The sequence below is a fragment of the Falco peregrinus genome, chromosome 10 (assembly GCF_023634155.1).
Source record: "Falco peregrinus isolate bFalPer1 chromosome 10, bFalPer1.pri, whole genome shotgun sequence".
In the NCBI taxonomy this organism is placed as follows: Eukaryota; Metazoa; Chordata; class Aves; order Falconiformes; family Falconidae; genus Falco; species Falco peregrinus.
The window spans coordinates 4,231,318-4,259,250 of NC_073730.1; the positions used below are offsets into that span (position 1 = coordinate 4,231,318).

The 27,933-nt window shown below is 44.3% G+C and overlaps 2 protein-coding genes across 5 annotated transcripts in view; one reads left to right on the forward strand and one right to left on the reverse strand.

Annotated features, from left to right (window-relative positions):
* Positions 1-7,593: 7,593 nt before the first annotated feature.
* On the forward strand, positions 7,594-18,930 carry IVNS1ABP (influenza virus NS1A binding protein). The gene is made up of 14 exons (XM_005232736.4): positions 7,594-7,746; positions 9,075-9,201; positions 9,527-9,696; positions 9,781-9,856; positions 10,614-10,787; positions 11,176-11,301; positions 12,703-12,810; positions 14,925-15,051; positions 15,612-15,836; positions 15,991-16,112; positions 16,297-16,423; positions 16,514-16,645; positions 16,815-16,988; positions 17,473-18,930. Exons 2-14 carry the CDS (start codon positions 9,091-9,093, stop codon positions 17,724-17,726), a joined length of 1,926 nt encoding a protein of 641 aa, XP_005232793.1. The 5' UTR covers positions 7,594-7,746; positions 9,075-9,090; the 3' UTR covers positions 17,727-18,930.
* Positions 18,931-19,839: 909 nt separating this feature from the next.
* SWT1 (SWT1 RNA endoribonuclease homolog) overlaps positions 19,840-27,933 on the reverse strand; it is a 42,024-nt gene continuing 33,930 nt past the window's right edge. For 3 of the 4 annotated variants that reach the window (XM_013295448.3, XM_013295449.3, XM_005232735.4), the window contains one exon: positions 19,840-21,037. In XM_013295448.3, coding sequence (XP_013150902.2) covers positions 20,932-21,037 — 106 coding nt within the window. In that variant the 3' untranslated portion in view covers positions 19,840-20,931. The other variant, XM_027780177.2, reaches the window with a different exon arrangement.

Here is a 27,933-nt window from a genome sequence, read left to right on the forward strand (position 1 = left end):
ACACCCATGCCAGAGTGGCTCGGGGTGCCGGAGCCTGAGGTGGCCCCACGCGCAGGGCAGGCTGCCAGGGAGTTTCCAGCATTAAATACGGTATTTTTTTGTTTAAGCAGGTATGGCGCCCTGCAGTACAGATCCCAGCGATGGGGGGGAAGTCATCGCTGAGGCCAAAAAGTGACCTCGGTTTTGAAAAACAAAATTATTAAGCCAGGTGGGCTTGTGGCCGAGAGCTACGGGCACCGAGCGCGCCGGCGGCACCTCATCGAAACATGGCGGGGCGGCGGCGGCTGCCCCTGGGCCCGCGCACTGCCTTCGGCCGCCCCCAGCCCCTCCAGCCGCCGGCGGCAGGGCCCCGCCGCGCCCCCCCGACCCGCCTGGGCAGCGGAGGGAGGGGCGCGGCCGGACTCGTTTCTCGGCGGAGCGATGCCGGCCGCCTCCCGCCCGCCCCGCTGGAGGCGGAGGGTTACGTGCGCAGTGCCGCGCCCGCGCAGGGGTGGTGCGCGCTGCTCCAGCTGGCGGCCGATCTGGCGGCACCGCGCCCGCGCCTCCCGGTCCCGCTCTCGCCGTCCCCCTCGGCAGCGCCTCGCCCCGCTCTCCCTGCGCCGTCCGCTGCCTCTCCCCGGCGGGCTGGGGCCGCCTCTCCGTCTCCGCGGCCGCTTCCCCCTCAGTCTGGAGGCTCCCAATATGTACAGCGTCGTCTGCGCTGAGAGGCACCAGGTACGGCGGGGCCCCCGCGGGACGTCCCGGGCGGGCCCAGGCGCGGTCCGCGCCGGCGGTGAGGGGAAGGGCGGCGGCGTGGCGGGGGGCGGGCAGCGACCACGAGGCCGGGGGCGGTCGGGCGCTGCGGCCCCGCGGCTCTTTGTTCGCCGCTGGGCGCTGGCGCGGGGGCTGGGGGCGGCCCGGCCCGTGGCGCCGTGCCCTCCCCGCGCCCTCGGCGGGAGGACGGAGCCCCTCTGGCTCCGCGGCGTTTTGTTGCTTGTGTGGGGCCCGCTCCTCGGCGGCGGCCGCATCGCCGAGTTGCCGTGCGCGCCGCGGCCAAGTTGTGTGAAGGGCCTGAATGGCCTGAGCCCCGTTCCCTCACGGCGGCCGAGCCTCGTCCCGCGGGGGGGGGGGGGGGGGGGGGGGCGGCGGCGTTGCCGTGGCCCCCGGGCCCCCGCGGCCGGGGGGACGTGGAGGAGCCCCCAGCCCGGCGGCCCCCCCCAGCCCGGCGGCCCCGGCGCTGCCCGGGCGGGTGCTGTGCCAAGGTCAGGCGGTGCCTGCGCGCCCTCCCCAGCGCGGCACCCTGCCGGAGCGCGGGGGTAACCGGGGGAGCGCAGGAATGCTGGACTTTAAAGCAATTAGCCACGTCGGGCTGAAGGAACGTGTGCTGACAGCTGGGTGCTAATGTCGTGGCCCACCCTGTCATCTGTACCGGTTCTGGGAAATAGGCGATAACACAGTGAAAAGAGCGGTTGTCAGTCCGCATCAGTGCTTCTGGAGAAAGGTGATGAGTGTGAATGACCAGAAGGTTTGGGGGTTTCATTTTTGCAGCGGGAGGGACAAATACAGTGCCTCCTGCCTGCCTGCACAAATTTCCAGCAGCTTTTTAGAATTTTTCAGAGGTGCGTCAAGGTAGAAAGAAAATACTTTTGCGTTACAGCGTCGCTGTTTCTTCACTCTGGATTCCCATAGACTTAAAACCTGAATTGGTTTACAGTTTCGTGCATGTTGGAAAAATGTTGACGAACTGGGGCACAAGGCGGCCGAGTGGTGACAGACTAGTGGAAATTCAGTATCATGTCGCTCTCCTTGTTTGTCATGGTTTGCAAAGGGGAGGGTTTTTTATGTGTTCAGCGATGGGTGTGTAGACACCACACTTATTCTCTTCTGTCTGGGACCTACAAAATAAGAAACCAAGCCGGATGTGGTGCTTTGATGGTGAGATTGGTTTAACTTTAGAAAGCAGATTTTGTAGCCACAAGCCTCATTCCTGGATCACAGGATGTAACAGTCAGGGAATCCTTTCCAGTTAGGAAATGATGGGTTAGCTACCTTAAATAGATCTAATTTTGTTTTCCTTAGCTTGAGTCCTTGAGGAGCAGGAGACGGCAAGAAAGACAAAAACAGCTTGGAGGGGAGGGGGGGGGGGGGGGAGACAATGACAACACACAAACAAAAAAACCCCACCAGTTTGCTGTTTTTGTGACAGATGTTTGAAAACCTGTGGGAAGGGTGTGTTAGCAGAAAAAAAAACCCATATGGAGAGGGAAAAAAAATAAAAGGAAAGAGCTCAGATTTTAAGAGTCATGTGAGGCAGAAGGTAGAGAAAGAGGTGTAGATAAAGACTGTTACAACAAAAAAGTGTAACGGTGGAGAAGAGGAAACGGAGAACCAGTATGCAAGGGGATGTAATGGGGAGTGCTAAGACAGTGAAACAGTGTATCAGAAGCGTGGGGGGATGGCATTGGAAGCCAGTACTAAATGGGCAGCTGGTGTGTTACAGCTGAGTTGTAGTTGAAACAGCAGTAACATTCAAGCATAAAACCTACTTCTCATAAATTTTTAAAGTCTACATACATAAATGTGTGTTTGAAAGAGCCCTCTAGGCTTGCTCTCTATAGAGGACAGTCCAAGTATTACATCTTCTTGGACTGCATGTAAAATATTTTGGAAAATGACTGTAGTACTTTTTCCTTCCCCTTCAATTCTTAACCGGTGACAGCAAATATTCTTTCCCTCTCCCTTCACTGTGGGGGTGGGAGCACAACTGAGGCTGCTTTGCAGTGAAGTAGAGCAATTTTGTTTACAAGTCATTGTTATCAATGAGACTAAATCTTTGGTAGAAAGTTACTGAAAAGTGAATATGCAAAATGAAAGTAATATGAATTCTATGAGTCTTATTTTAAATCACTGGTATAGAGAAGTTGAGCCTGTGTAGTGGTGTAAAGTATGTTGCTGTAGGTCCTGGTCCATGATGTTTTGCCCAAATGCAAACTCAGACATGAAAAGATGAAGTTATTTTTTACCATAAATAAATGCTAATGTATGAAAGAAAATCTTTGTGGACGTCTGGTTTTATCTGCTGATACAGGTAATGGAACTACGAGTAGTTGCAGCTGTGACCTACATTTCTTCTGAACTGGGCTGTGAAAAGCCAGAAAGCCCTTAGCAACTAAAAAGCATCAACTGTGGTGTTAAATTTCATTTTTGTTTCACTGTTTCCCATGAGTGTCAATCAAGTGTCCATTATTATATCAACAAGTATTGACTTCTAATCAAAAAAGTAAAAAGTATCTCCCCCAAGTTAGCGGTTTACTTGTGAGTAGAAGAGGTAATACCTCAATCTGACAAAAAAAGCTTGTACAAAATTTGCACAAAGTAAGGGCTTTGTTTACTTTTTAAAATTAAATACTGCACATGGAAAGTACCAACGGACTGTACTAAAGATGAGAGTTCTTAGACGGGAGGAAAAATAAATACTGCCTGTGTTGTTAGGTCATGGGTAAGGTGACTTTTGCCTCAGTAGGTGGCTCTGGGACCTGTTGTCTTGGTACTTCACCTGAGACCACAGTTCATACGTGCCCTGAAAGTGGCTCTGCAGTGAAGAGTCCTGGGGCACCATAATGGTTTTTAGATCTCAGAGAAATTTGAACACCAAGTGTTTTGCAGCATGTTTTTTAAATGTTGGAATGTTTTCTGCAGTGAACAACTGTGTAAAAAAAAAAGGGGGGGGGGGGGGGAGGGGCATGAACAGATCCTAAATCCTGAACACAAGTAACTATTTCAAGTGTATTACTCTACGACGTTTTTTGCTCTCGTAACTGAACTATTTCCGTAGTAGTTGCAAGATAAATGTGAGAGGATAGTGTAGTGAAGGATGAGAAGACATTATTTAGGTGAGTAGTCTTAAATGCACCTTTAAACACGTATACAGTGAAATGGAAAGATGAGTTTAAAGGGGGAAATTTCTCTCCTGGAGTTCAGTGCAGTGAATCTCTCAGAGTGTATTATGAGCTGTGACTCTTCCATGGTCCAGTGGTAGATGTATGTAGCAAATGAGAATCTCAGTCTGTGCATGACAATAAGTGTTTAGGAAACACAATTATTACAACACAATTATGCTTACATCGAGCAACTGGGCTGACATTTGAGACCGACATTCCTCTGCCTTGGTACAGCCCTGTCATTCAAATGCACCGTGTGAATGCTTCATGGCTTCTGGCCTGTCTTGGTCCTCTGCAGTATTACACCTAGTGTGAACGACTCTTGATTGAAGGTGGTGTCTCCAGGCTCAACACCAGTATCAATCTTTAAGAGCAAAACTAGAATGGAAATCCAGAGTTTATATATCACTCTTATTTTTTGCTTCATCATAAAGATAACTGCAGGAAATAGGCTTGCTCTCAAGTAAGAATTTTCTCAGTGGAATGTGGTATTCTTATTCTGGAATGCTAATTCTTTAGGTTTAATGTGTTTAAATAAGTGCATTTTGATGGAGCTGAAAAGTAATCATTTTCAAGTAATCAAAAAGCTGAAAAGTAAACAAAGCCATTCATGCTTTACCTGGCTGACAGTGATCTGTGAACATCACACTTGGTTTTAAAAAATACAGAATCCTGGAAAATTATTAAAAAAGCCACTGATAGTCCTTGATCTGATGAACTATAAGAGTATAAGCAAGGGGGGAAAGGTAATGACAAAGTGATTTAGTTTTTTTAAATAATTTAAAAAAGGAATTTGTTTGCTGTATCTGTTTATAACCTTTAATGCAGAAAATGCTGCATTCTTGGCTTTTTGTTGAATTTTGGCTGTTTGGCTTTTGTTTTAGCAGTAGTATACCAAACCAAAAGGAATGTGGAAAGTAATGAATATGCTTGTGCTATTTAATGTCATTTTGAGTAGTAATATTAGCTATGGTTCGCACTCAGCAGTGTTGAAACCTTCTGGCAATAATTAAGACATACAAATTCCTAGATACTCAGATTGGACAATACTATTAGGTGCATAAATGCAAAATGTATAGGTTTTCACCTCATGCACAAAGGGGGACCTTAAAAGACAAGCCTTCTGTTTCAATGCAGAATTATTTGGGATGTCCTGTTTAGGTCTTGAAGGTCATAAGCAAGTACGTCAGGCAAAGTTAAAACACTGCACTTGAAAGAAAGTTCTTCCGTTACAGCAGAATGTGACAAAACGTACCCAGAGATGTAAACTGAGTGAGGATGATCCTGGAATTTAGTTGAAATTGTTTGAATAGTTGTCGTGTAACTCAAAATCCCACCCCCCAAAGCCTCAGTACTGGTAATTAACAGCAATCCTGATTAATATTGAATGGGGGAATGCATAATGTTATGTGTGAGCAGACACTGTCTGAGCTGTGGTACCAATATACATTTAATTTGCTTTGGGAGTTGTGTACCTCTGCTTGGTTAACAACAAAACTTCTTTAAGAGATCTGTCAGTTGAGAAGAAGCTGGTTTAAGACCAGCGTGAGCACAGTGGATAATCTGATGTGTGGCTTTCTGCTCAGAATCTAGCAAGTGGTGGCTGGGTTGGTCCAAGCCTTTTCACCAAAATTGTCTGATGCTGCACCAATCATCCATTGCACTCCTGTTTAGATGGCTCCTGTAGTTTGCATTTGGCTAGGTGAGTGTAGCTGTTGTGTCTGGGTAATTCCTACAAACAGTAATGGAAGGTTTAAAACCTGAAATGATAAAGTTGGAGGTCTCTTGGTGGTAATTCTTTTGTACGTTTGTGGATGGTCTTGGTAAAGCCTAACTTCTAATAAATTCTTATAACCTTACAAGGTAATTCATTGCAACACTTCTGTTGAACTCATACCTCTGCATCCTTGAACAACAGAATGTTTCAGTCGAGGTGAATCTTTGGGGAAAGTGTGGACATCAGACTGGTTTGCTTCTGTTTTTGAGAAGTGAAACGTGTTGATTGCTTTAGAAACTGAAGCATTTATACCAGTTGTACCAACAAGAGAAGTGTTGCCTTCCAAACGCTTAGTTAAATAGTATTTGGCAAATAGAGCTTGGGTGCAGTTTCATAACTTGCCTGTAGGATTATAAAAAGAACATACATTTCATCTTTGAGATTTTTTTTTTTTTCCCCAGCAAAGCATGCTGACGTTGAAGCTGTGGATGGGCAGCTATACAAATAGGCTGGAGAAGGCTGGAGTCCCCAGGGCAGCGTTCCTGTAGCCCTCCCTGCATTCAGGGATGCTGTGTTACAGAGGGGCAGCGCTGCTGCTCTGGAGCAGTTGTTTCCTTCTTGAGGTGTATGCGTTTGTGTCTGTTCTAGTAGCCAAACTTAATTCACATGAATTCTTTTGACACTGTTATCTGCTGGCTGAAATGTCCTGTCTTCACAGTTGCAAGAAGCTGTGAAGGATGCAGTTTTCCTGTGGAGCTGGGGGGGGGGGGGGGGGGGGGGGCGGGGATAATGCCCCCAGTGGCTCTGGGGAACAGGCCTTGCACTTGAGCTGCTGATCTGCTAGAGACCACGGGAGGTACAGTTCCAGCCAAAATGATCCCGTGCCATGGGTTCGCGAGGCTCTCTTGCCTACAACATAGGTGACTGCTACTTTTTGACGAGGAGAAATGAGCTGCACCTATTTTTAGGAAACCTGATTCCTGATGTGGCATTTATTCTGTGGATACAAATATAGTTTTGGAACTGCAGAGGGCAACTCAAGTGGATGAAGTGATCAATGTTTTCCTGAGGTGGCATCAGGGTCATGGAAAGTTCCAGAGTGGGTGTTTATTGCCTGTTCCCTCCCCGCTGCTGCTCCTCCTCTTCTCCCCTCCCTGAAAACCCCTGGCATAAACAGCCCACCCGCATGCAGAATCCCAACAAAGCTACCCCAGTCTGCACTGCCAGTGCAGAACTTGGTCAGAACTTACAGATTCTGTCTGCGGGGTAGCAAAGAGACTCTTTATCAAAGAAACCTGTCACTAAGTTAGTGATTTCTGACCTTATAATTTCTTTCTGGAAGTACCAGCAACTGAAGACATGCCCAGTCATTTCAGACATGTCCTTAATCCACCTTCAGTCCATTTTAGGCATTCAGTAGAAGAAGGATATAAGTAGATGACTACAGGAAAAGCAGAAGGTAGGAGGCATGTGGATTGGTTTCTTTTTTGAAATGTAGTAATTTTTGTTCTGTTACTTAAGAGTTACCTACTTGTGTAAGCAAGCAGTACTGGTCTAGATCTAGGAAGGGCTGAAGGTTAGAGTTGGTAAGGGATTGTCTGAAAATGGAATTCAGCTGTTCTGACTTTTTCTTTAAGCTCTAATTTAGCCACTTTCTTGTCTCCACGGGTATAAAAATTGACGTGGTTGACCTCTTGTTAGGCATGAGAATGTATTGGTGTCATTATGGAATTTTTCAGGCTGTTGGGAAGAAATACTCATTTGAGTCAGGAACTTCTACTTTAAGACACCATTAAACTTTCATCTGATACATGGTAGTACTATTTCTTGTCCTTATTTGATAACTTCTCCTTTATTTCAGATTATGATGCATGATTATCACAGAAGAAATTCATGTCTATAGCTGTTAAGGACTTTATTACATCATCTTCAAGCCTGATAGTTTTGGAACCCGTATTGCAGCTGCAGGGACACATCTGCTTTTGCATTTCAACAAACATCTTCCCTGTCAGAAGATACTGAAACTGAAGTGCTCTGTTTTAACACAGTAATACCATTGGATTATTTTAAGATCTCCCAGTTAAAAATTCACAGTAATAGATTTGCTAGGTAAGTTGATACTGTTAGCTGCATATGCAATAGTTAATACTTTTGTTGAAATTCTGTGACTTTAAAACTTTGCTGTCCTTTTTTTAATAAAAGGAAACGAATGAAACTGTATACAAATTGATAATGATCTTTGTAAGTAAGATTAGCGTTGCCAGTTTAGGGTCAAATGCTTTCAGTAGTAAGTGAATTTAAAATAAATGGATTAATACTAGAATTATTTTGTGTGGCGCTTGCTATCTTTATTACTGATTTTTGCTATCCACTTTTTCTATTTTGGGGAGTTCCTTGTTTAGTCTGATCTTCAGAATTTTCTTAAGCTTCAGATAGAAATATGAATTATTGCTGGTAACATTAGTAGCATATCCCACATACCTTCCTTTAAAATCTTAAGAGGAAAGTGTATACTTTTGCATATGTTAGCAGCTCAAACTTACAAATTTGATTTATGTGGTTGTTTTTTGAGTTGCTATTTCAAGTTCATTAGTTCACCTCTGGGTCATGTTTTAGTCTTCTTAATTAGCTTCCTATTTGGGAAGTGGACTTTTCCTAAAAGTGCTTAACTAAAAAAAGAATCAATTAAATGAGCTATAAAATAGCTTCCAAATTCAAAAGTTAAGTTTCTTGAAGTTATTTTTCCAGTCTTGGTCCAATTTACCTGAGGTGGTGTGTTTGTATATGGTATGGGTAAGACCTTCAGCAGAAGTTATTTTAGTTTTGTGGTGGCTTAAAATACATGATGGTGGTTCAGAATATATTTAATTCTGTTCTGTTGGTGCTAATGTTCTTTCATGACTTCCAGCTACTCTAGCTATGGAAATAATTTTGTCTCATTTTGAGTGATGACTTGAATATTTTAATCTGCTTCACTAGTTACTTAAAATTCTTGGGTCTGTGCAAAAAATGATGCTGACCAGTATGACAGATTTCATGCAGTGAGCAGAAAACAGCGATGAATCCACCAAATCTGATCTTTACCGAGGGGAAAATGAAGCTGCTTTTGTAATTCGGTGGTTTCCAACTTGCCCCCCCCCCCCCGAGGTACCACAGGTTGAGCATGGAGTTTTGAAGTTGGTACCTACCGAAGTGATGTGGCTAAATTAAAAGTTAGGGCCTCAATCTCTGAAAATAATTAATCCAGTCAATCCAAATGTTGACTGTTGTCAACATGTACTCATCAGCAGTAGTAGTCTTCCAGGCTTTTTTTGAGATGGGTTTTGTTTATTTTTTTAAAACTTCCCATGAATGTTTGTTTGCAAGCAATGTGTTAATAGTACTTCTATACTGAAGGAAAATGTTGTGTCTATAAACTTCATATATTCTGTTTTTAGCCAGACCAACACCAAAATGATTCCTAATGGATATTTGATGTTTGAAGATGAAAACTTCATCGAGTCTTCTGTTGCCAAACTAAATGCCTTACGTAAAAGTGGTCAGTTCTGTGATGTCCGTCTCCAGGTACCTTTTTTCTGTCTGAGTATGATGGTTGAATACGGTGGGGGTTTTGTTACACTATGCTGTGTACCTCATTGATTGTGAGGCATGGGTTTAGAATCTGATTTTTCTGAAAAATGAACACTTAAAAAAATAATCAGATATACTTTGAGAGAGGCAATGCTAACATTTTTTTTCAGCTGACATAAATTGAAGACCATATTGATTTGAAAAATTGATTTGAACTGTGACGTTCACTCGGGTAGGCTTTTATACTATTATTATACAAGTGTGCTTAAAATAAAAATCTTACCAGTGTGTGCGTTTCTTATTTGTGTTTTAAATAAAGGTATGTGGACATGAGATGTTGGCGCACCGAGCTGTGCTAGCTTGCTGCAGTCCCTACCTGTTTGAAATCTTCAATAGTGATAGTGATTGTCATGGAATTTCCCATGTTAAATTCGATGATCTCAATCCAGAAGCTGTTGAAGTTCTGTTGAACTATGCCTATACTGCTCAGTAAGTAGTTTTCACAGAAACCAGAGAGAGTAGACTTGAATTTAAAAAATCAAAATAACAAAGAGAATTTTCTTTCTTTAACAGGTTGAAAGCTGATAAAGAACTGGTGAAAGATGTATACTCTGCAGCAAAGAAGTTGAAGATGGAGAGAGTTAAGCAGGTGCAGTTCTCAGCTCTTCCATTATTCCATTCCTTTTTCTCAGGCTGACAGCTTTATGGTTTTTGGTGTTAATGAGACAGAAAATGATGATTCTGTGGGAAAAGTACTTGGCAGATAAGCTTCTTTAGATGTTCATTAGCATTGTATTGATTTGAGTGACATCAGTTTGTATTGGCTTCCACTCGTGTTATCTTTGTGCTGAAGGGTTCTCTGGAGTTAGGTTCTGTATTTGTGCACCTGTATAAGCAAAACAGCTTCTGAATCATAGCCGGTTGCTTACTTTCATGTTCATGGAAGCGGTGGTGTGCTTTGTTGCATTGGGAGGTGTAATTAAACCTGTAAATCTGTGGCAGTGTTACGTGGGAAGAAAATCCACATGCTCCTGAACATAAGTTTTGTAGCGCTTGGCTTCACACGTGCTTACTTTTGCCCCAAACGGGGCTACCTTTGACAAGGGAACTGGGATTCTTATCTTCGCTTGACTGCAGATAAGTAGTTTTGAATAGGTGATCAACAGAAAAGCACGGGGTCGATGTATACGTGAGTAGCTTTCAGATGTGTATGATTTTTTTCATATATGCATATTTGTATGGAAAGCAATGTTTCATTTACAGCTGTAAGCACAGGGAGGGCGGGATGACAACAGTCACTATTCTGCAGTTAGAAAACAGCTGTTGCTGTGTGTTGGGACAGATAATGTAAATATATTAAAAATTTGTCTACTTGTAAACTAAGATGTAACCTTTTTTCTTAACAGGTTTGTGGCGACTATTTGCTCTCCAAGATGGATGTTCAGAGTTGCATCTCTTACCGAAACTTTGCAAGTTGTATGGGAGACTCACGTTTGTTGAACAAGATCGATGGCTACATTCAGGAACATCTTTTACAGATCTCAGAACAGGAAGAATTTCTCAAACTTCCACGGTTAAAGGTTAGCTTAAGTTTGTAGGTTTCCTTCTGGTATGTGATTGCCAAAAAGCAACCTAAGGAGCAACTGTTACAGCTTCTTTTTTGGGAGTACGAAAACTTGGCGTACTGACTTTACTGACAATGTGCGAATCCTGGATCTCTATAATGTTCATACACCATGAACCTTAACTGTCGAGCATACATACTGTCATCCCCTCTAAGCATAAAAACTGCAGTGGTACTTAAATGTGCTTCCTAGTTTCAGTGGCATTGGCTGAAAGCTCCTCGTAGGTGAAGTTTTCTAGCTCTGTGGTAAAGTGAGAGTAATGCTCACTACGTGAAGTCCAGTATGCTACAAATACAAGGGTAATACCTATAGAGTAAATCATCCTTTTCTGTTCTCATTCAAGCTTGAAGTAATGCTGGAAGACAATGTTGGCCTACCCAGCAACGGCAAATTGTACACAAAGGTAATCAACTGGGTACAGCGCAGCATCTGGGAGAATGGAGACAGCCTGGAAGATCTCATGGAAGAGGTTAGTCTTTAAGAAAATGGGAGTAAACGTCTTTTTTTCTTTTTTTTTTTTTTCCCTTAAAAAAATTTAATATGAAGGATGATCCCTTTTTCTTTTATTTTTTTAAATTTTTTTCACTTTTTTAACTGTGACCCTAAAGAATTTAAATTTTACTGTAGGTACCCCTAAGCTGAGAAACTGGGGGGGTGTTCAGGTGAGCTGAATGAACTGTTCAGTCTGGTCTTCCGCTTTCCTTTTTTGCTCACTATGTGCTGTATAGTAACCTGAAAGTGGCATGTATCTTGCTGTAGAATTGGGGAGGTGGTACTGAAACTTGCTGTAGATTCTTGATGTTTTCCTTTGCAGGCTTTGCTTGTAAATGCGAAGTAGGTAAAAGCTTCTAATGGTTGTTCCTCCCCATTGATTTATCTCCCCATAGGTTTATTAACAAAACTAGGATACCAAGGCTGAAGAACCAAGAAGAAACCTCAAGTGTATTGACACGTACAGAAGCAGCAGTCCTGCCCCAGTTCTCCTAAGAAAATCCGCTGTGGGCAGAGAACGATGATGATGATTTAATGGTGTTTACTTACTCCTTTACAGGATACATTCTTTTGAAAGTTGTGTGTTATTAAATGGCTTTACTCATGAATACTAATACTAGATGTAGCCTGGGCAGTGTTTAATGGAAAAATTAGCGGGGAGTCTAAATTTTTAATTGGCTAGAGAAAATGGACTTTACAAAAACCCATGAAACATCAAAATTTTCCAAGTTTGTTATTACAAGCACGATAGATCTTCGGAAGCACTTGTATAGGCAAAAGTACATGTTGATACTGTTGTATATATTCTCAAGTGTGTATTTCCTCATGGAAAAACTCATTTTAAAAGCTTTGATCATGTTGAAATTCAGATGCATTTCACTGAAACAGTCGCACCTGATGTCTAATTGTGGACAACAGTTTCCTCCAGAACTTAAATTTGTGTTGTCTTCCCTCATTCCCATACCTTTCTTTTAGAGTTCACTGTTGGCCTCTCTTACCTTTTTCTGCTCGAGATAAGTATGTGTATTTTTCAAAGCAGAAAACTTGTTTGCGGGAGTAACGAAAATGCTTGCATGGGATTGTCAATTTGTGTAATTCTGCAAATTAATGTGCCTTTTGCTTGTCTAATGTTTCTGTGCTGGACAAACAGTAGACGTCCTTGGAAAACGAAGATTTCTCTCAAGCTGAGAAAGTAAGGAACCTTCATCCCATGTTTGAAGATTGCCACCATGACATCTGCTTCCTTTTAGTTTTGTCATTCTGCTAGATTGAGATGAGATGACGAGAAGTATGCTGGCGACTGCCTTTTGTAATCTGCCTGTAGCTAAGGGGCGGTGGAGACAGTAGCCACATGGGTATTCTGTTGTTGTTTTTGCAGGTTCAAACGCTGTACTACTCAGCTGATCACAAGCTGCTTGATGGAAATCTGCTAGATGGACAGGCTGAGGTGTATGGCAGTGATGATGACCACATTCAGTTTGTGCAGGTACAAATTGCAGACAGTCTCAGGTAACCCCAGATAGACTGGAGCAGTTTACAGCACACCTGAAGTCCTGTGTTCTGTTAGCAGAGAAAGCAGGAGTGGCTTTACTGCAAAAATATACAGCACGAAAGTATCTTTCTCGAAATTGCTGGAGGCGATGATTTAGTCTCTGCTTCTGTTTTTTCAGCAGACTGACCCTAAGCCTTTGCAAAGTGCTTTAGGTTTGACTTCAAAATAAATCCTAGGCTGTTAGAAGAAAGAAGAGGTAGGAAAGCACTCAGCTGTAGCAAGTCAGCTGTGGCTTTGTAAAGATACTCAAGAGACTGTAAAGAATTGCAGACTACATGGCTTCCAGTGGAGAATGTGTCTGTTAAATTTGGGCACAGAAAAAGATTCCAGATACAAGTCCTAAACCTTCAGCTGTCAGCATCCATTTCTGTTGTTCAGCTGCACTGGTAATGTGCAAGAGCAATTTTAAAAAGGAACTGTAGATAACTTCTGATCTAGAGATAACTGATGCTTTGAACTGCACAAATCAGTCTTGGGCTTTTTGAGATAATTTTTTTTTTTTAGTATGTTCCAGCCAGATACAGTCATTCTCAATTCCTGAAAAACACAGTTTAGCAACATGGGGCTGTTTAAGAAACAAAGAATAAAAAAGGGCTAATAGATGTAAATTATCAGTTGCTTTATACAAATCAAGGTTGTTTAAATTCACTGAGTTAGAAGTAAATATATTGTAGGATTTTAATTCCTAACAGTGGAATGTGCTGGTACAAAAGTGTATTTCTTGAAAATTTTAGCTAATGTAAAGATCTCATCCCAGAACATGGACTTTAGAAGTGAAAAGAGAGGAAAATGAAAAGCCAGCTAATTTTCTAGTATCTTAATTGTTTTTAGTAAGCCTTCGCAGACTTTTCCACCTCTGGATACTACTTGTAATACTTAGAAGCTGAGAGGTGCACATTCAGAAAGTTCACTTCCAGAAATAAGGCCAAGAGTTCTGAAATTTTTTTCTTAAATCCTTTCTGATAATAAGAACAGCCCACTTCAGACATTGTAAACATTTGAGAGAACCAAGCCCAGAAAACCCACAGACGACAGTCCTGGAAAAACTGTAACTTTTAAATTGTTGAATTAAAAAAGTTTGTAATTTCTGTAACTGCTGAGGCAGTTTAAGCATAAGAGAATAAGCTGTAATTGGATGAAGATGCAGAAATAACAAAAATGCTATCCACAAATGAATTGATTTTCATGGTGAGTGGAGTATAGCAATCAAACTCTTCTGTCTGTGAGTTAGATGATGTATTTCAGAAGTCTTGTGACAGTTTCCATAGAGGTCAGGCTCCTGGGAACTGGGCAAGCACTGCAGACTTGGTACCGTGGTCCGAAACTTTGCGGCTGAGCAGAACAGACAGAAAGTTAACTTTCTGTGTTTGGCTGCTAGGATTCCGAAAAAGCCTGAACAACCCAGCCAACTGCTGTGTAATTTAAAATGTGAAATTTGCGGGTTTTTCTTAATTGAGTGAAATAATGTAAGCTACAGTATAAATGTAATTGAAGAAGAAAAGAAAGCAGAAGTCTCCTGTCATTGGGAATCATCAAGGGAGTAAAATCCAAGAAACAGCTAATCTAAGCACAGAGAGGAACTGAGGCGAAATTAATACGTCTTCAGGAACTGAAGAGCATAGTTAATTCACTTCCAAATAGCATTACATAATTAACTCCAGTTCCAGAAGCAGAGCTTGAGTGAGGCTTCTAGTTTGTAGATTGGTTCTCTCCAAGTGGATGCAGGTTTTTCCTTACATTTGAAAATCCTGCTAGTAACTCCAATGCTCTTCTAGGAACCTGAAATCGTTCCTAGACAGACAGCAGCAGTGTAAAGCTGCAGCTGCAGGATGAAATGAGCAGCAGGATAAGATGTAGGCTGGTTTTTGGCCGCTGTTGCTGAGTAGGCAAGATGTTCTGTTGAAAATATAGGTGTGCTATAAATGTTGCTCTGCGGAGGTGGTAGATGAAGTGTTCTCTGGAATAGTTATGTATTAGCTCAGAGAAGCAAAGGTAGAAGGAGGTGTAGTCTCTGGCTAGGTTTCTGTAGCTGCCTTTTGATTTTGCAGAAGAAGCCACCACGTGAGAATGATCACAAGCAGATTAGTAGCAGCTCCTCTGGAAGCCTTTCTCCAAATGCTACTGTTCAGAGTCCTAAACACGAGTGGAAAATCATTGCTTCAGAGAAGACTTCAAGTGAGTAACTGGGGCAGGGTTTGTCTCACAGCCGCATCCGGTATTGTGCACCTACCTCCCGCTCCCTGGGCATTTCCTTCAACATCTGTAGGGAACGCAGAAGTGCTTTTTCTTACCGATGATGCAAATCCAGTAATTGGCTGAGTAATTCGTGCGAAGTTTCTAACATAACTGGGGCCAAACAGGGAACACTTCCATCTCAATTCCGTATTGACAGGGCTGTCCCAAATCCCGTGGTGTGTGTAACTTACACAAGTCCTAAGGAGACAGGCAGTCTCTAATTAATTAACAGAGCTATCTGCTGTGTGTGTGCAGGAGGAGACTTTCTCCTCAAATGTCTTCAGATTGCTGTCTTAATGTCCCTTGAGCACTGTATTAAGAATCTAAAACTCGTATTTTTCAGTAACTAGCCTAACACTTGGAACCAGTAACCAGAAAAAATGAAGTTTTCACACTTAGAAGGGGAGAAGCATGATCAGAAGACCCTAGTTGGCATTCACCTAAATTTAGCACCTGAAATTTCACTATATCGGTGGTCTCTCCTGTTTTCCTGATGACAGGTAACACCTACCTGTGTCTGGCGGTGCTGGATGGTGTGCTGTGTGTGATATTCCTGCACGGCCGTAACAGCCCTCAGAGCTCTCCCACGAGCACGCCGCGACTGCTGAAGAGTCTCAGTTTCGAGCTGCAACCAAACGATATCATAGAGAAGCCCATGTCTCCGATGCAGTATGCTCGGTCTGGGCTGGGCACAGCGGAACTTAACAGCAAACTGATCGCTGCAGGTAAAAGAAATAGCGATAAGTCTTTAAAAAAAGCTTGCTCAGCTGGGGGCAGGGGGGACAGCGACATATGTACGCTATATATTGCGGTCGGGTTCTTCAGCGTCAAAGCGGTTGGCCTTTGGAAACGCGCCACCATCTAACCTTTTGGTTTTAGGTGGATATAACAGGGAGGAGTGTTTGCGCACCGTGGAGTGCTACGATCCGCAGAAGGACACTTGGACTTTCATCGCGCCGATGAGAACGCCGAGAGCTCGGTTCCAGATGGCAGTCCTAATGGTGTGTGGTGGGTGTGGGTCAGGTGCAGTGGGACCTTACGTAAACGTAGGTGGGACAAACAGAGCAAACTTGACAGAACGGTAACAGAAGTGGCTTAACTGCAGTTACACGGTTACTACAGTGCTGATGATTCGGGTTGTTGCGTGCTGGGATGTGAAGCAGGTATGTATTTTTTTCCATTTAGGGGCAGCTCTATGTTGTGGGTGGGTCCAACGGTCACTCGGATGACTTGAGCTGTGGAGAAATGTATGAGCCAGAAATAGATGACTGGACTCCTGTTCCAGAACTGAGAACCAATCGCTGCAATGCAGGTAACATGTCTGCAGTTGTTTGATTGCTGGTGGGTTTTTCCTAATTTATTCATTTATTAGCTTACTTATTATTCTTTCTGATATGAATAGGAGTCTGTGCCCTGAATGGAAAACTGTACATTGTTGGTGGTTCAGATCCTTATGGCCAGAAGGGACTTAAGAACTGTGATGTGTTTGATCCTGTAACGAAGTCTTGGACAAGCTGCGCTCCCCTTAATATCCGTAAGCGTGTTGTGCAGTTCAGGAGGGAGGAGGGGAAAGGGCAATTGCAAAACTGCAGGCTCAAAACCAACCCGAACAAAAAAAGAAAATCGGGTTAAATTTCCACTGCTGTGGCAAATTGTTAGTGCGTGACTTGGGCTGGGCTGTAACTCCTGGCGTTTGGTTGTAGGGAGGCATCAGTCTGCGGTGTGTGAGCTGGGCGGGTATTTATACATCATCGGAGGAGCAGAGTCCTGGAACTGCCTGAACAGCGTGGAGCGTTACAACCCTGAGAACAACACCTGGACCCTGATTGCGCCCATGAACGTGGCTCGGCGAGGAGCTGGAGTGGCTGTTCACGACGGTAGGCTTCCGCGGGCTGAAGTAACCTCTTGCGCTTGATGAATTGTTCATGTTAAGCTACAATACGAGTAGAATACCAAGCTGTGTTCCTCAGGGAGGAGACAATACAGTAAGAACCTGGCTATGCCTCCAATTTTAATTAAAAGCTGTAACCAGAAAACCAAAGAAACCTCTTTGGTTTTGTTTTGGGGCATTCACCCTCACTTCTTTCTTTTCAAAACATCACCATGCAGCTTGTAGAGCTGCATCTCTTTGAAGGACTTTGTGCTTACTCTGAAATAACTTCCAGCCAGCTCTAACGATCAAGAGACCGAAAGCAGGTCAGTGCTGTAACTTCAGACCTTGAATGAGGCAAAGGTTTCTGATGGAAAACCCGCACTTCCTCCGTTTTGGCGTAGCTTCTCTCCCCGGACAGGCAGCTGCGCTTGGCAGCGGGGCTGGTGCTCAGCAGTGAAGCATTCATTCACTTTCTTTCCTTTTGATAGGAAAACTCTTTGTCGGTGGAGGCTTTGATGGCTCTCACGCGGTGAGCTGCGTGGAGATGTACGACCCTGCGAAGAACGAGTGGAAGATGATGGGAAGTATGACTACGCCGAGGAGCAACGCCGGGATTACGACAGTGGCAAACACCATTTATGCAGTTGGGGGATTTGATGGCAACGAATTCTTAAACACAGTTGAAGTCTACAACCCAGAGTCAAATGAATGGAGCCCCTACACAAAAATTTACAAGTTTTAAGTGAATTAAATTCCTTTTTCAAACTAACAGGCTTAGTGATGTAATTGTGTTTCAGTAGAGGTACACATGTGAATAGGGTTGGGGAGGGCATAGATGTTGCCGACAGCAACACAGAGCTTTTGCATATTGCATATTAATGTGCTGTACATATTTGTTTTGGAAAGAATATAGAGATGAAGGGGTTTTTGTGTATTCTAGAACTTTGGGTTAGGGTTTGTTTTTTTTTTTAAAAAAGATTTTGAAGATAATGCAAGAGAAACTCGACCTGGCATATCATTTCAGGAGCTTCCCCCAGTGTTCGTTTTGTCACTGCACATTAAATGACTTCTCCTGTAGGATGTGTTCTTGGGGCGGGAAGTGTAAGGGTTACAGGGGATAGTTTTTTTTCATCAGGCCTTGTTTTCCTTCAGTAACTGGAACAATCTGTAACAAGAAGCCTTATTTAAATAGATATAATGGCTATTTTTTTTATTAAAAGAAGCTGACATGCCTGCCAATACCTTATCTTTTATGATTGCCTTTTTATAACAGTTTTTATATACTCAGCAGAGTATTTTACCTGTTGACATGAAGATGGCAGAGAAATGGTTATTGAAGCAAAGAGACAACCTTGGAGTTCATGGAGACCGAGCGGGCCAACTGCCTGCCCACTGTGTGTGAGCTGCTGGGCTTCTGCCTCTGCTGCACTCTCGTCACTTAGTATGCAACATCTGTGCTCGAGCTGAATGGAGTTTCTGAACATAACATAGCTGTGACTTTCTAGGATGGGAAAATGATTTTGGCTCCACATATTTTGACAAAAAAAGCGGAGGGTGCTTTCTGTACAGCAGTTTTGTTACTATGGGCGAGCTAACCTTTGTAAAACAAAAACTTCAGTGTGGGGGTTTTCTCATGGTTTTTAAACTCTTGCCCGTTGGCAACAAAAATGTATTCATCTGGTTAGTAACTGTCTTAAGTTTATTTTTCTAATACTACCACTTGGAAGTGTGATAGAACACAAATAACTTGATTTTGTATGTGCTCATAGTACTATGTTTTAGTTCACTTTCTCTATTCATATGGCTAAACACTGGTTAGGATGACTTGGTGTCTCATGTGTAGTGCTGCACATTAACTGCTGGTGCCAAACGCGCACTGCCTGCTTGCTGCCGCCGCAAACACATTAAAGGTACCTTGTGGGAAACCCGTGTACCACAGCATGGCGGTGACGTGTCTGTGTCCTCTTCTTTAACGAGACAGGTTACAAACAGGCATTTGTAATATTAAAACAAACATTGGGAATGGATGAAGCCACCAGACAACGGAGGTAGGGTGGCTAACTGCCTCCCCGGGGGCAGGAACAGGGAGGGGGAAGGGCTGCGTCCAGCTCCTGCAGTTTGAGAGTTACACATTTCTGGAGGGGGAAGGGCCTGCAGCATGCAGCCAGTGCGGGCTCCTAGGGAACCACTGCTGTTCCCTCGGGGAGATTTACCTACTTCCAGGCTGCTCTCAGGATCAGTTTACTAAAGGCTCTGTGCAAACTGGAGTGTGGCGCTCCAAGGGCACGCTGAGGAAAGGGGAAGAAAAAAAGCGCACAACGCCGCTGCAACAAACCAGCTGCTCCTGCTGTAAGGAGCTTCATTGTGCCTGTCCAGCTGTGGTCTGCAGCATTCATCAAGCAGCTTCAGGAAACGCAGGCACACCAGCGATGGTGCCAGGGCCAGGGCGCGTCCTCCTCTGTGCTCCCTAGGGCTGTCCCACCGCCCCGGCAGCAGGCCTCTGCTGGAGTTGTGGCCCACAGCCCCAGGCCGTCCCGCTGAGGGGGCAGGAACCCCAGGCCAGGCCAGAGGAATGAAGGGTGATTCCCAGCTGTAAAGCTGGGAGCATTCCAACAGGGAAAGACTCCCTGCCACCGTAAGGTTACCTTAGCAAGCACCTAAGCAAGTGCAGGTGCTTGCCCCACGCCTGGGGGGTAACAGCACGAACGGACACAGCCCATCACGCGAGCTCTGCCCCAGCAAACCCCCCAGCCCCTTCCCTGCCTTTCAAGCGTCTGGGAGCAAGAACTGCACCAAGCTCGCACCCCCTGCAACCGGGCCACGCGGAAACACAGCTCTTCAAAGAAACTGCCATGTAGAATTAACTGCTGTTTACCATAATAATAAATTGCATTTTTACAAGAAAGATTTTTACAAATACATCCAAAAGTTAATACGAAAATAAAACACTTCTAGACCTTTGCCAGTCATCTCAGCTCTGTACAAATACATACATAGAAGAGGTAGCTTTAAAGGCCACAGCAGCACTGAAAATGGCTTTTAGGAAGTGTCACGGACTTAAAAGCAGTTTGGGAAAGCAACAAAGAGGATGCTCACACAGAGATGCTGCCTGGAGAGCAAAGGCGAGAAAAGTCACTGTGTAACCCAAAGAGGACAACCGCTTGTGCCTTTACAAGGGCAGGTAGCAGAAGAGAAGGGTGAGGAGTTCTTCAAGAGTGCTGCTCACCGGCTGCCACAGCATGGGGATTCAGTAGGTGTTGTAACAAAGGAGAAAGATCCTTTTTGTCTGAAAAGAGGCCCAGGACAAAGACACCTGCACAATGTGGTGGTTTTTTGTTTTGTTACTAAAAAAGAGCATCAATCCATTTCTCCCCCAGTTCTATTTCCTCTCTTAAGCCTTACAGTTCACTACACAGGATACACACATTGCACCTGCACTGCAGTCCTCCACGCCCATAGGGGCAGCAAGCATACCGGGCATCTGCCTGCCCTTCTGTCCTTTCAGACCCCTGGGTGTCACTATATACGTTGTTTTTTTCCCCACCTCGCTTGTCACTTCTAAAGTATCAGCGAAACAAATGCTTTACATGGATCTTCCCTCACCACCATCGCCAGATCTAGCTCCTCACGTCAACAGCTGGAATTGACACCACCAGCCCAGCACATCTGCTGTGCACCAAACCAGCTGGATCCATCCAGAGTCCCTCACTTGAGACAACAAGTTCTAGTCCCTTGCAATTCTTCGCAGACATCCTGACATTAATGCACATAGGTAACCAGTTGGGTTTTTTTTCCTTCAACTCAAATATGAAAACAGCACCATTGAGAAAAATATTTTGGAAGGTTTTTTTGGCTTCTCACATGACAGACCCCAGAGGAGTTCGGCTCCGCTTAGACAAGGAGAATGCAGGGGATGAACACCGCAGCTCCAAACCTTGACCCAGAAGTCACAGCCAGCCCCTGTTCTTGGCCTCCATGTGAACTGATGCATGACACTGCTTAATTGTGTGCTCCAGCTGGGCCAGCTGGCAACATCCAACTTCCAACCTTTCCCTGGGGAACAGAAGATACAGAGGTTATCAAGACACAATGGACCCATTTTATAGACGGGAATCTTTCTGAATATTCTTTTAAAACAAAATTCAAAGGGATTCTAACACCACACTTTAACTCTCAAAACCAGAGAGTACTCAGTACCTCTGGAAATTCAGGCACATTTTTATCTTTATTACAGCAAAAGATCAAGTTTATGCCAGAGCTGGCTAACCATTATGTGTTCCCAGCTGCATCCTGCAATTAAATCTTTAAAAAGAAACAATCTAAAAGCCCCACAGCAGGCATGACTCAAGTCTTCTCAACCCAGAACCAAGCCTTCAGATATAAAACATTACTGTTTTTTACTGAATGTGTTTAAGCTGCAAGTCAACTATACGTTTCCTACAGGTTTATGTGCTGCAGATAGAAACAAGTTCCATCCACAGTTACAACACAGTCAGAGACTGATTTTAGGCTTCTGGGATAATCTCACTTCAACCTTTACCAGTTGCAGCTAGCCCTGTTCCTCCCGGCTTGCCCAACATCTGTAATTCTTCTAATAATCTGTGCAGTGTCACCAGAGAAAACATTTTACAAGTATATGCTCAGACAAGTTAAATATTGTTTGAATTAGCTAGTCATAAAGGGCCGTACAGTCACACATTCGATATGGGACACCTGCGCTGAGAAAAAAAAAACACTGGAAGAAACATTTTTTTGGAAATAAGAAGGCCCCTAAGCATGCATTTACAGTAACCACTGTGATTCCTGTTCTGGAACATATGGCAGGCTGGCAAACGGTGTTGAATGTTTAAATTGCAGCCACTCTAGTTCAACACATGAAAAGCCTTTCCAATTTCAGTGTTCTGAAAGCAAGCGAAACAAAGCCTCCATCCCTCAGAGTGCCTTCATAAATGTTGGCAACGTGGCCAGATCCAGGATGTTGTTTCCCCATGTCTCGTTAAATAAAAACCCCATGCAGACACTGAACCACTGCAAGTCTGCTGCAGTTTTATTTGCTCACAGTGTGACCCGTCTTCCCTGCGCAGTTTGCCTTTTTCCCAGCTGTAAAATTGCCAAAATACCTGCTCTTGTTTTTCTGTTTGAACTTGGAATTAGATGATAAAATTGGTTAAATGGTAAACGGCAAGAAAAATACCAAAACCCTCAATCCTGTACTTGAGTATTTGGCAAGCACATTTGCTGTTGCACTTGGGAAGAGAGGGGAAAAAAAAAATCAACCACGGATAAGGCAGTTGAATTTTAAGAGTTTAAAAAATGACCTCGTGCATATGTAAAAATTGTTATTTTAAATAATTAGCACAATTTTTTATGTTCTTGCTCATATGAGCATGATGTGCAAGAGGCAAATATTCCTCTTCACCCGCCTGGGGGCAAAGGCGCACGCACTCTGCCCGGCATTACACATCCCTCCCGTCTGCTCGCACCCTCACAGCGGCCCCTCTGCGCACAAGGGACCGCCCCGCCCCGATGGAACAGCAACTGCCCCACACATTACCCGTGGGTCCTTCCTGCAGGCTCTTCTCTGGTATTTGCAACCAAACGTAACCTCTGAGAACCAGCAGCTACTAGGCATTATTCGGTGCTTTTCTGTTAGGAAAGTGGCTACAAAACTTGAACCCAGTGGTCCTGACTCAAAATACAACGCAACACAATTCTGAACTAAAAAGGGATATCACAGAAGATAAACTATGCAGTTATGGTGTAATCAGAAAGGCAATTTCCATAAAATTCAAGAAGTAGCAGTGACTTCCGCTCCAAAGCTGCAAACCCCAAGGATTTCATATGAACACTTTCAAACGGCCAACCTGCAACCCGGCAAACAGGCAGAGCTCCTCTTTGCTTTCCGTTGTATTCTGTAAAGGTAGTTTTTTAAAAAAAAATCGGCATTGAAAAGTCACTTACATCAGCTTTCTTAACAGAATAGGGAAGGTTCATTTCAAGCTGTCTTTCATATAGTTACATATAATGTATTTACACACAAAAATACATCTCTTGACTACAATGATGTATTATTTAGACTTTTGTTTCAGAAGAGGAATCTACAGCTGATTACACAGAAAACATCCTGTAACTTTGCTTTTCCAAAAGATCCTTTCGCAAAAGGCCTTTGGAAAGATACTCCTCCAAACCAGGAAAAAAAATGCAGGGTTAAGTGACATGAGTGCAGCCTGAGGGCTACCAGACCAGCCTCTGAAGTAATTTTTAGTTTTTTTAACTATGCTGAGCACAAATTTACACACATTATTTTCTTTACACCTGTATTGATACCGATCTATACTCAGCAGCTGGATTTGTTAGGTTGGGTTGGGTTCCCCCCCTTGATCAGTTTCTTTTAATATGTATAGGTGGTGGCCTGACCCAGGCTGGATGCCAGGTCCCCACCAAACCTGCTCCATCCCCCCCCTCCTCAGCTGGGCCGGGGGAGGGGAAATGTAAGGAAAGGCTGGTGGGGTGCAGGGGGGGCAGGGAGATCACTCAGCAGTTGCTGTCGGGGACAAAACAGACTTGGGGAAATCAGCTTAATTTGTTACACACACACACACCCCCTCCCGCTGTCCCTGCCACTGCTACCCCTCGGGGGGCTCATCACACGCTGCCCCAGCCTGGGTCCCCCCCGCGGGGTGCAGCCCCCCGGGCACAGCCAGCTCCAGCCTGGGCCCCCGTGGGGTCAGAACTGCCCCCAGCCCCCGGCACGGGCTCCTCTCCCCATGGGCACGGCCCTAGTCCCCAGCTCCTCACCCCAAGGGCTGGGGGCATCTCTGCTCCGGGCCTGGAGCCCCCCGGCCCCCCCGCCCCGGGTGCCAGCGCTGCTGCTCTCAGCTGTTGGCACTCTCTGCCTCAATCAGCCATTGTCCACCGGCACCGAGGGGCTCGGCCTGGGCCAGCCGCGGGTCTGTCTGGGAGCCGGCCGGCATGGGCTCCACTGGGCACGGGGGAAGCTTCTGGAATCTTCTCTCAGAAGCCACCCCTGTACCCCCTGCTACCATTGCCACACAAACCCAATACAATATGTATTTTTTAAATAGAATTCAAACCAAGGGATGCCTTTAAAAGGACACACACCATACCTTCCCCCAGTGTTTTTTGCTCTCACAGCCACCAAAAGCTTGGCAGATCAGCCCAAGAGAGCAGGAGATGAATCCTATCACCAAAAGCAGTCTAAACGTGTAACGTTTCTCCAGCAATAACCTATAGCACTGGCACAGCTACCCTGACGAACAAACATCCATTCTCCCGATGAATGAGTGCCATTCATCAGCGACAACTGTGCCTCGACTCAGTTTCGACACGGCAGAGTTCGGCGCTACTGGGCAGCCAGTAGTAAGCGCACAGTGTGCCCACTCGGGCTGTCGGTCTGCGTACGGGACAAGAGTGAACATGGGGACACCTCAGCAATACAAACTATCAAACCTCTGCATCAGTGAGTGCCTTGACAGTTTCCAAGAAGAGCTCTTAAAAACTAGTGCAGAAAAGTATCTTGTTTGAGACATGAATATTTCATTATCTTTATCTCAATTAAAATTTTCCCTGTATCATGCTAGTGGCCACTGAGTGATGGTTAAAATGGTAAATAGCATGGTACAGCACACAGTTTTATACCTCACAACAATGCAACAGGTTAATTCAAATGTAGTTACTACAGTAACTAGAAATAATGTTACAGGTCAAAAGAGACTGTTTCTGCGCCCTCAAAAACACACTGGTGCATACTGGATTGCAGGTAACTTCCACTGAAATGTGGGACCAGTGTGGGACAGCACGCTGCGCCAGGCCAGCAGAAAGGGATGGACACAGGCACTGAGAAGGACTGGCGATGAGCAGGAAAAGGGGTAAGGGTTGCAAACCACGCATGGTACTCAGGGAGGGTGGCCGCCAGGCTTCATCTCTACAGCCTGTGTCAGGACGATAAACCAAGCTGTTGCTCTGACCACCCCACACACGACACGGCCCCACGGCTGGCAGGTCTGCCCTCCCTGGCTGGCCCGGGAATGCCTGCCCGCAGGGACGGAGCACGCCGGTACCGCTGGGCCAGTGCCCGTTCTGACCCCAAGGCATTGGCGTCTTCCCAACCCCTGCTAACACAGTGACCCCCACCTCCTTCGCTAGTTTACTGTAAAGTAGATGGACCAGGTGGAACAGCAAAAAAAGGGTGTGAAAGTCACACATAACTTTCAAGTGATCTACTTAGATGCCCAGGCCTCCAAACAACATATTTTCTTAGTTCAGACAAGATCACAGGATTGCAAACCAAAGCCTGAAAAATTCTTTCTACTACTTACCCTTTACATCAAATTGTCATTTATTAAATGATAACAACTCTTCACCACTCAACAGGGAAAACTGAAAAGCCTTGAAAAGTACTCAACAGGTAACCTCACATTAGCTGCTTGCCATAAAAACTACAGTGACCTCTCTGAAACTCTTCCTGCAAGCCAGCAGCCCTGCTGCCCACAGCGCGCGCTCGAATGGGGAGGGAGGGAGGAAGAAACAAGGCCTTGAGCTAACCCTCCCTCGAGCTAACCCTCCCTCAATCCACCTAATTCCGCTGAAGCGGCTCAGGGCTGGGGTGTGTTCCCACTGTTCAGAAGGCAGAAAACTTCCTATCAATTAAGAAACCCCCCCACCAGGCTAGGATTTTCATAAAACTGCTTCATGAAGCCTGAAGAATCCATACGAAGGAAGAAACGAGCAGCCAGGCCTGCCCTTTCTGTAATCCCGTTCCCTCCCTTGCATCCTAACAGGGACGTTACTGTGACAGATCTGGCTCAGTACGATGGACATTTTGTGCCTTGTTTCAGGGCTTCGCTCTCACAACATCTCAGGCTCTACCAATACAAAGACAGGGGATATGTGGAAGCAACGAGGGGGGGAACCCCACCGAAAAAGCAGAGGTCTTAGGTCAACACTTCTCCAATCTAAGAGAGGAAGACTGGAATCTACCAGGTGACTATGCAGGCAAGTTCAGGGAAAAAAAATAAATTTACAAAAGTCACGTAAGCGTTTCTAATGGAAAAAACTTATTTTGTGAATTTGTTGAAGATGCAAGAAATTGTCACAGCAGATCTCTGGGGCAGGGTCAATCTTTTTGTTCCGTTTATACTCCTAAAGATCTTGAGCCTCGTCCTTGGTTGGCATCTTCTAAATACTACTGTGATACCAAAGCCTATAGTACCACTTAGGGATACAAAAGCAGTGAGAATCGTGCCTGTAGCCTTGACTCCAAGTAGTCCTTTTCTTTCCTCAAATAAGAAGAAACCCTTTGGATCAAAAATTGAAGACAAGAGTATCTTTGGTGCATCCTGAAAAAGGAACAGTCAGAGTACAAATGTTCTAGACAGGAATTTATCTCCCAAAGAATTCAGAAGGCAGGTTGAAGCAAAAACGTTCGCTGGTAATTGAAGCAAAGGGAAACATTTTGTTCAGCGTGTTTCTGCCAAAGCACAAGTAATTCAGCCTGCCTTAAAGCAGTCTCCTTCTCTATGCCTTCGCTCTTGGTACATCTCTTTTTAATTGAGTGCTTTTAAAACCTCATTTAGCATCTCTACTTTACTGGGTGGAGTCATATTTTATTTCACTTCTGAAATACCAAATAGTTTCATTGTTGTAATAACTACGAACAACAATTAGACCTAAGCAGTACTTTGAAAACCTGTGGATTGAATTTATAGCAACAGATCTTAATCTTTGCTTCGTTTGCTTTGTATGTTTTCAAAGGACATAACTTAGATGCAACAAAGATGTCACCCTCCCCCTGCATTGCTCACCCAGCAAAATCAAAGTTCTGGCGAGAACATTGGTTTTGTCCATGAAATCTACCGTGGCATACAGAATTCACAAAAATGGTCCAAGTTCTCAGGCTTTCTGATAAAATATGGACCTAGGCACATCTTTCAAACACCAAGAAGCAGCAGTTCCCCTGCTACCCTTAGCACAGTACCAAAGGCTGTACGTACGCTGTAGATTTCATACAATGATGGAGATGTCCAGAAATGTCTGAAAGTGTGAGAACCACAGAAATGCTGGCCATCAACTCAAGACAGTTAAGTTTCAAAACTACTTTTCTCTGCTGTTACATAGACTGAATCTCTCCCTCCCTGCATAACTTTTCTCCCGACCTAGCAATGTGCACTTTCAAACTCAGAGATTTAGGAAACCAGTATCAATCCAGGCAAAGGAAAGCTTTTTAGAATAGTCTACGTACTCAGATTAAAATAACCTGCAAGCCTTTTCCACAGCTGATGGAACCACGCTTCGTATCCTGGCAAGTTTTACAGTTAATCCATACCCATATAACAGCAACATAAAAAAAAAAAAAAATTACATGTCTTATTACGCACCTAAGATCTATTAAAAACATTATGGCATTTTAAAAACCTCACAGAACCTGGGTTTACAAGCCCTCAATTACACAAATTCAGAAATAAACCTTTTATGAACCAGAAACTTTACCGTGAAGAACTGTAAGGCTTGCATGACACTCATTTTTAGATCAATGTTTTCAAGGCCTTTACCTCAGCTGTACAAGAGAACATTTTTTTCCTGTGACCAAACTGTAAAAAACCTCTGAAAATGTGAACAGGTACTTGGAATCTTAACATTTTTTTTCTCTTTTTTTCTAACTGTACTTTAAAAAGGCTTAGTAACATACAATGGCTTAATTTATGACTTTAATAAGGAAGGCCACGATGTAGCACAGTAACTGCAGATGTGCCCAGCTTTCATGCTACAGTTCAGTCACTTGAATCACCTTGAGAATTGCAGGGTTTTTTCCTCTGCTGATTTAAGCGAAGTTCTCATAATAACAAGTTCTGTTACAAGAAATACCTCACCAGAACAGAATTTCAGTTATAATCAAATTCATTTAAATACAGTTGCATGCTCTAACCTAC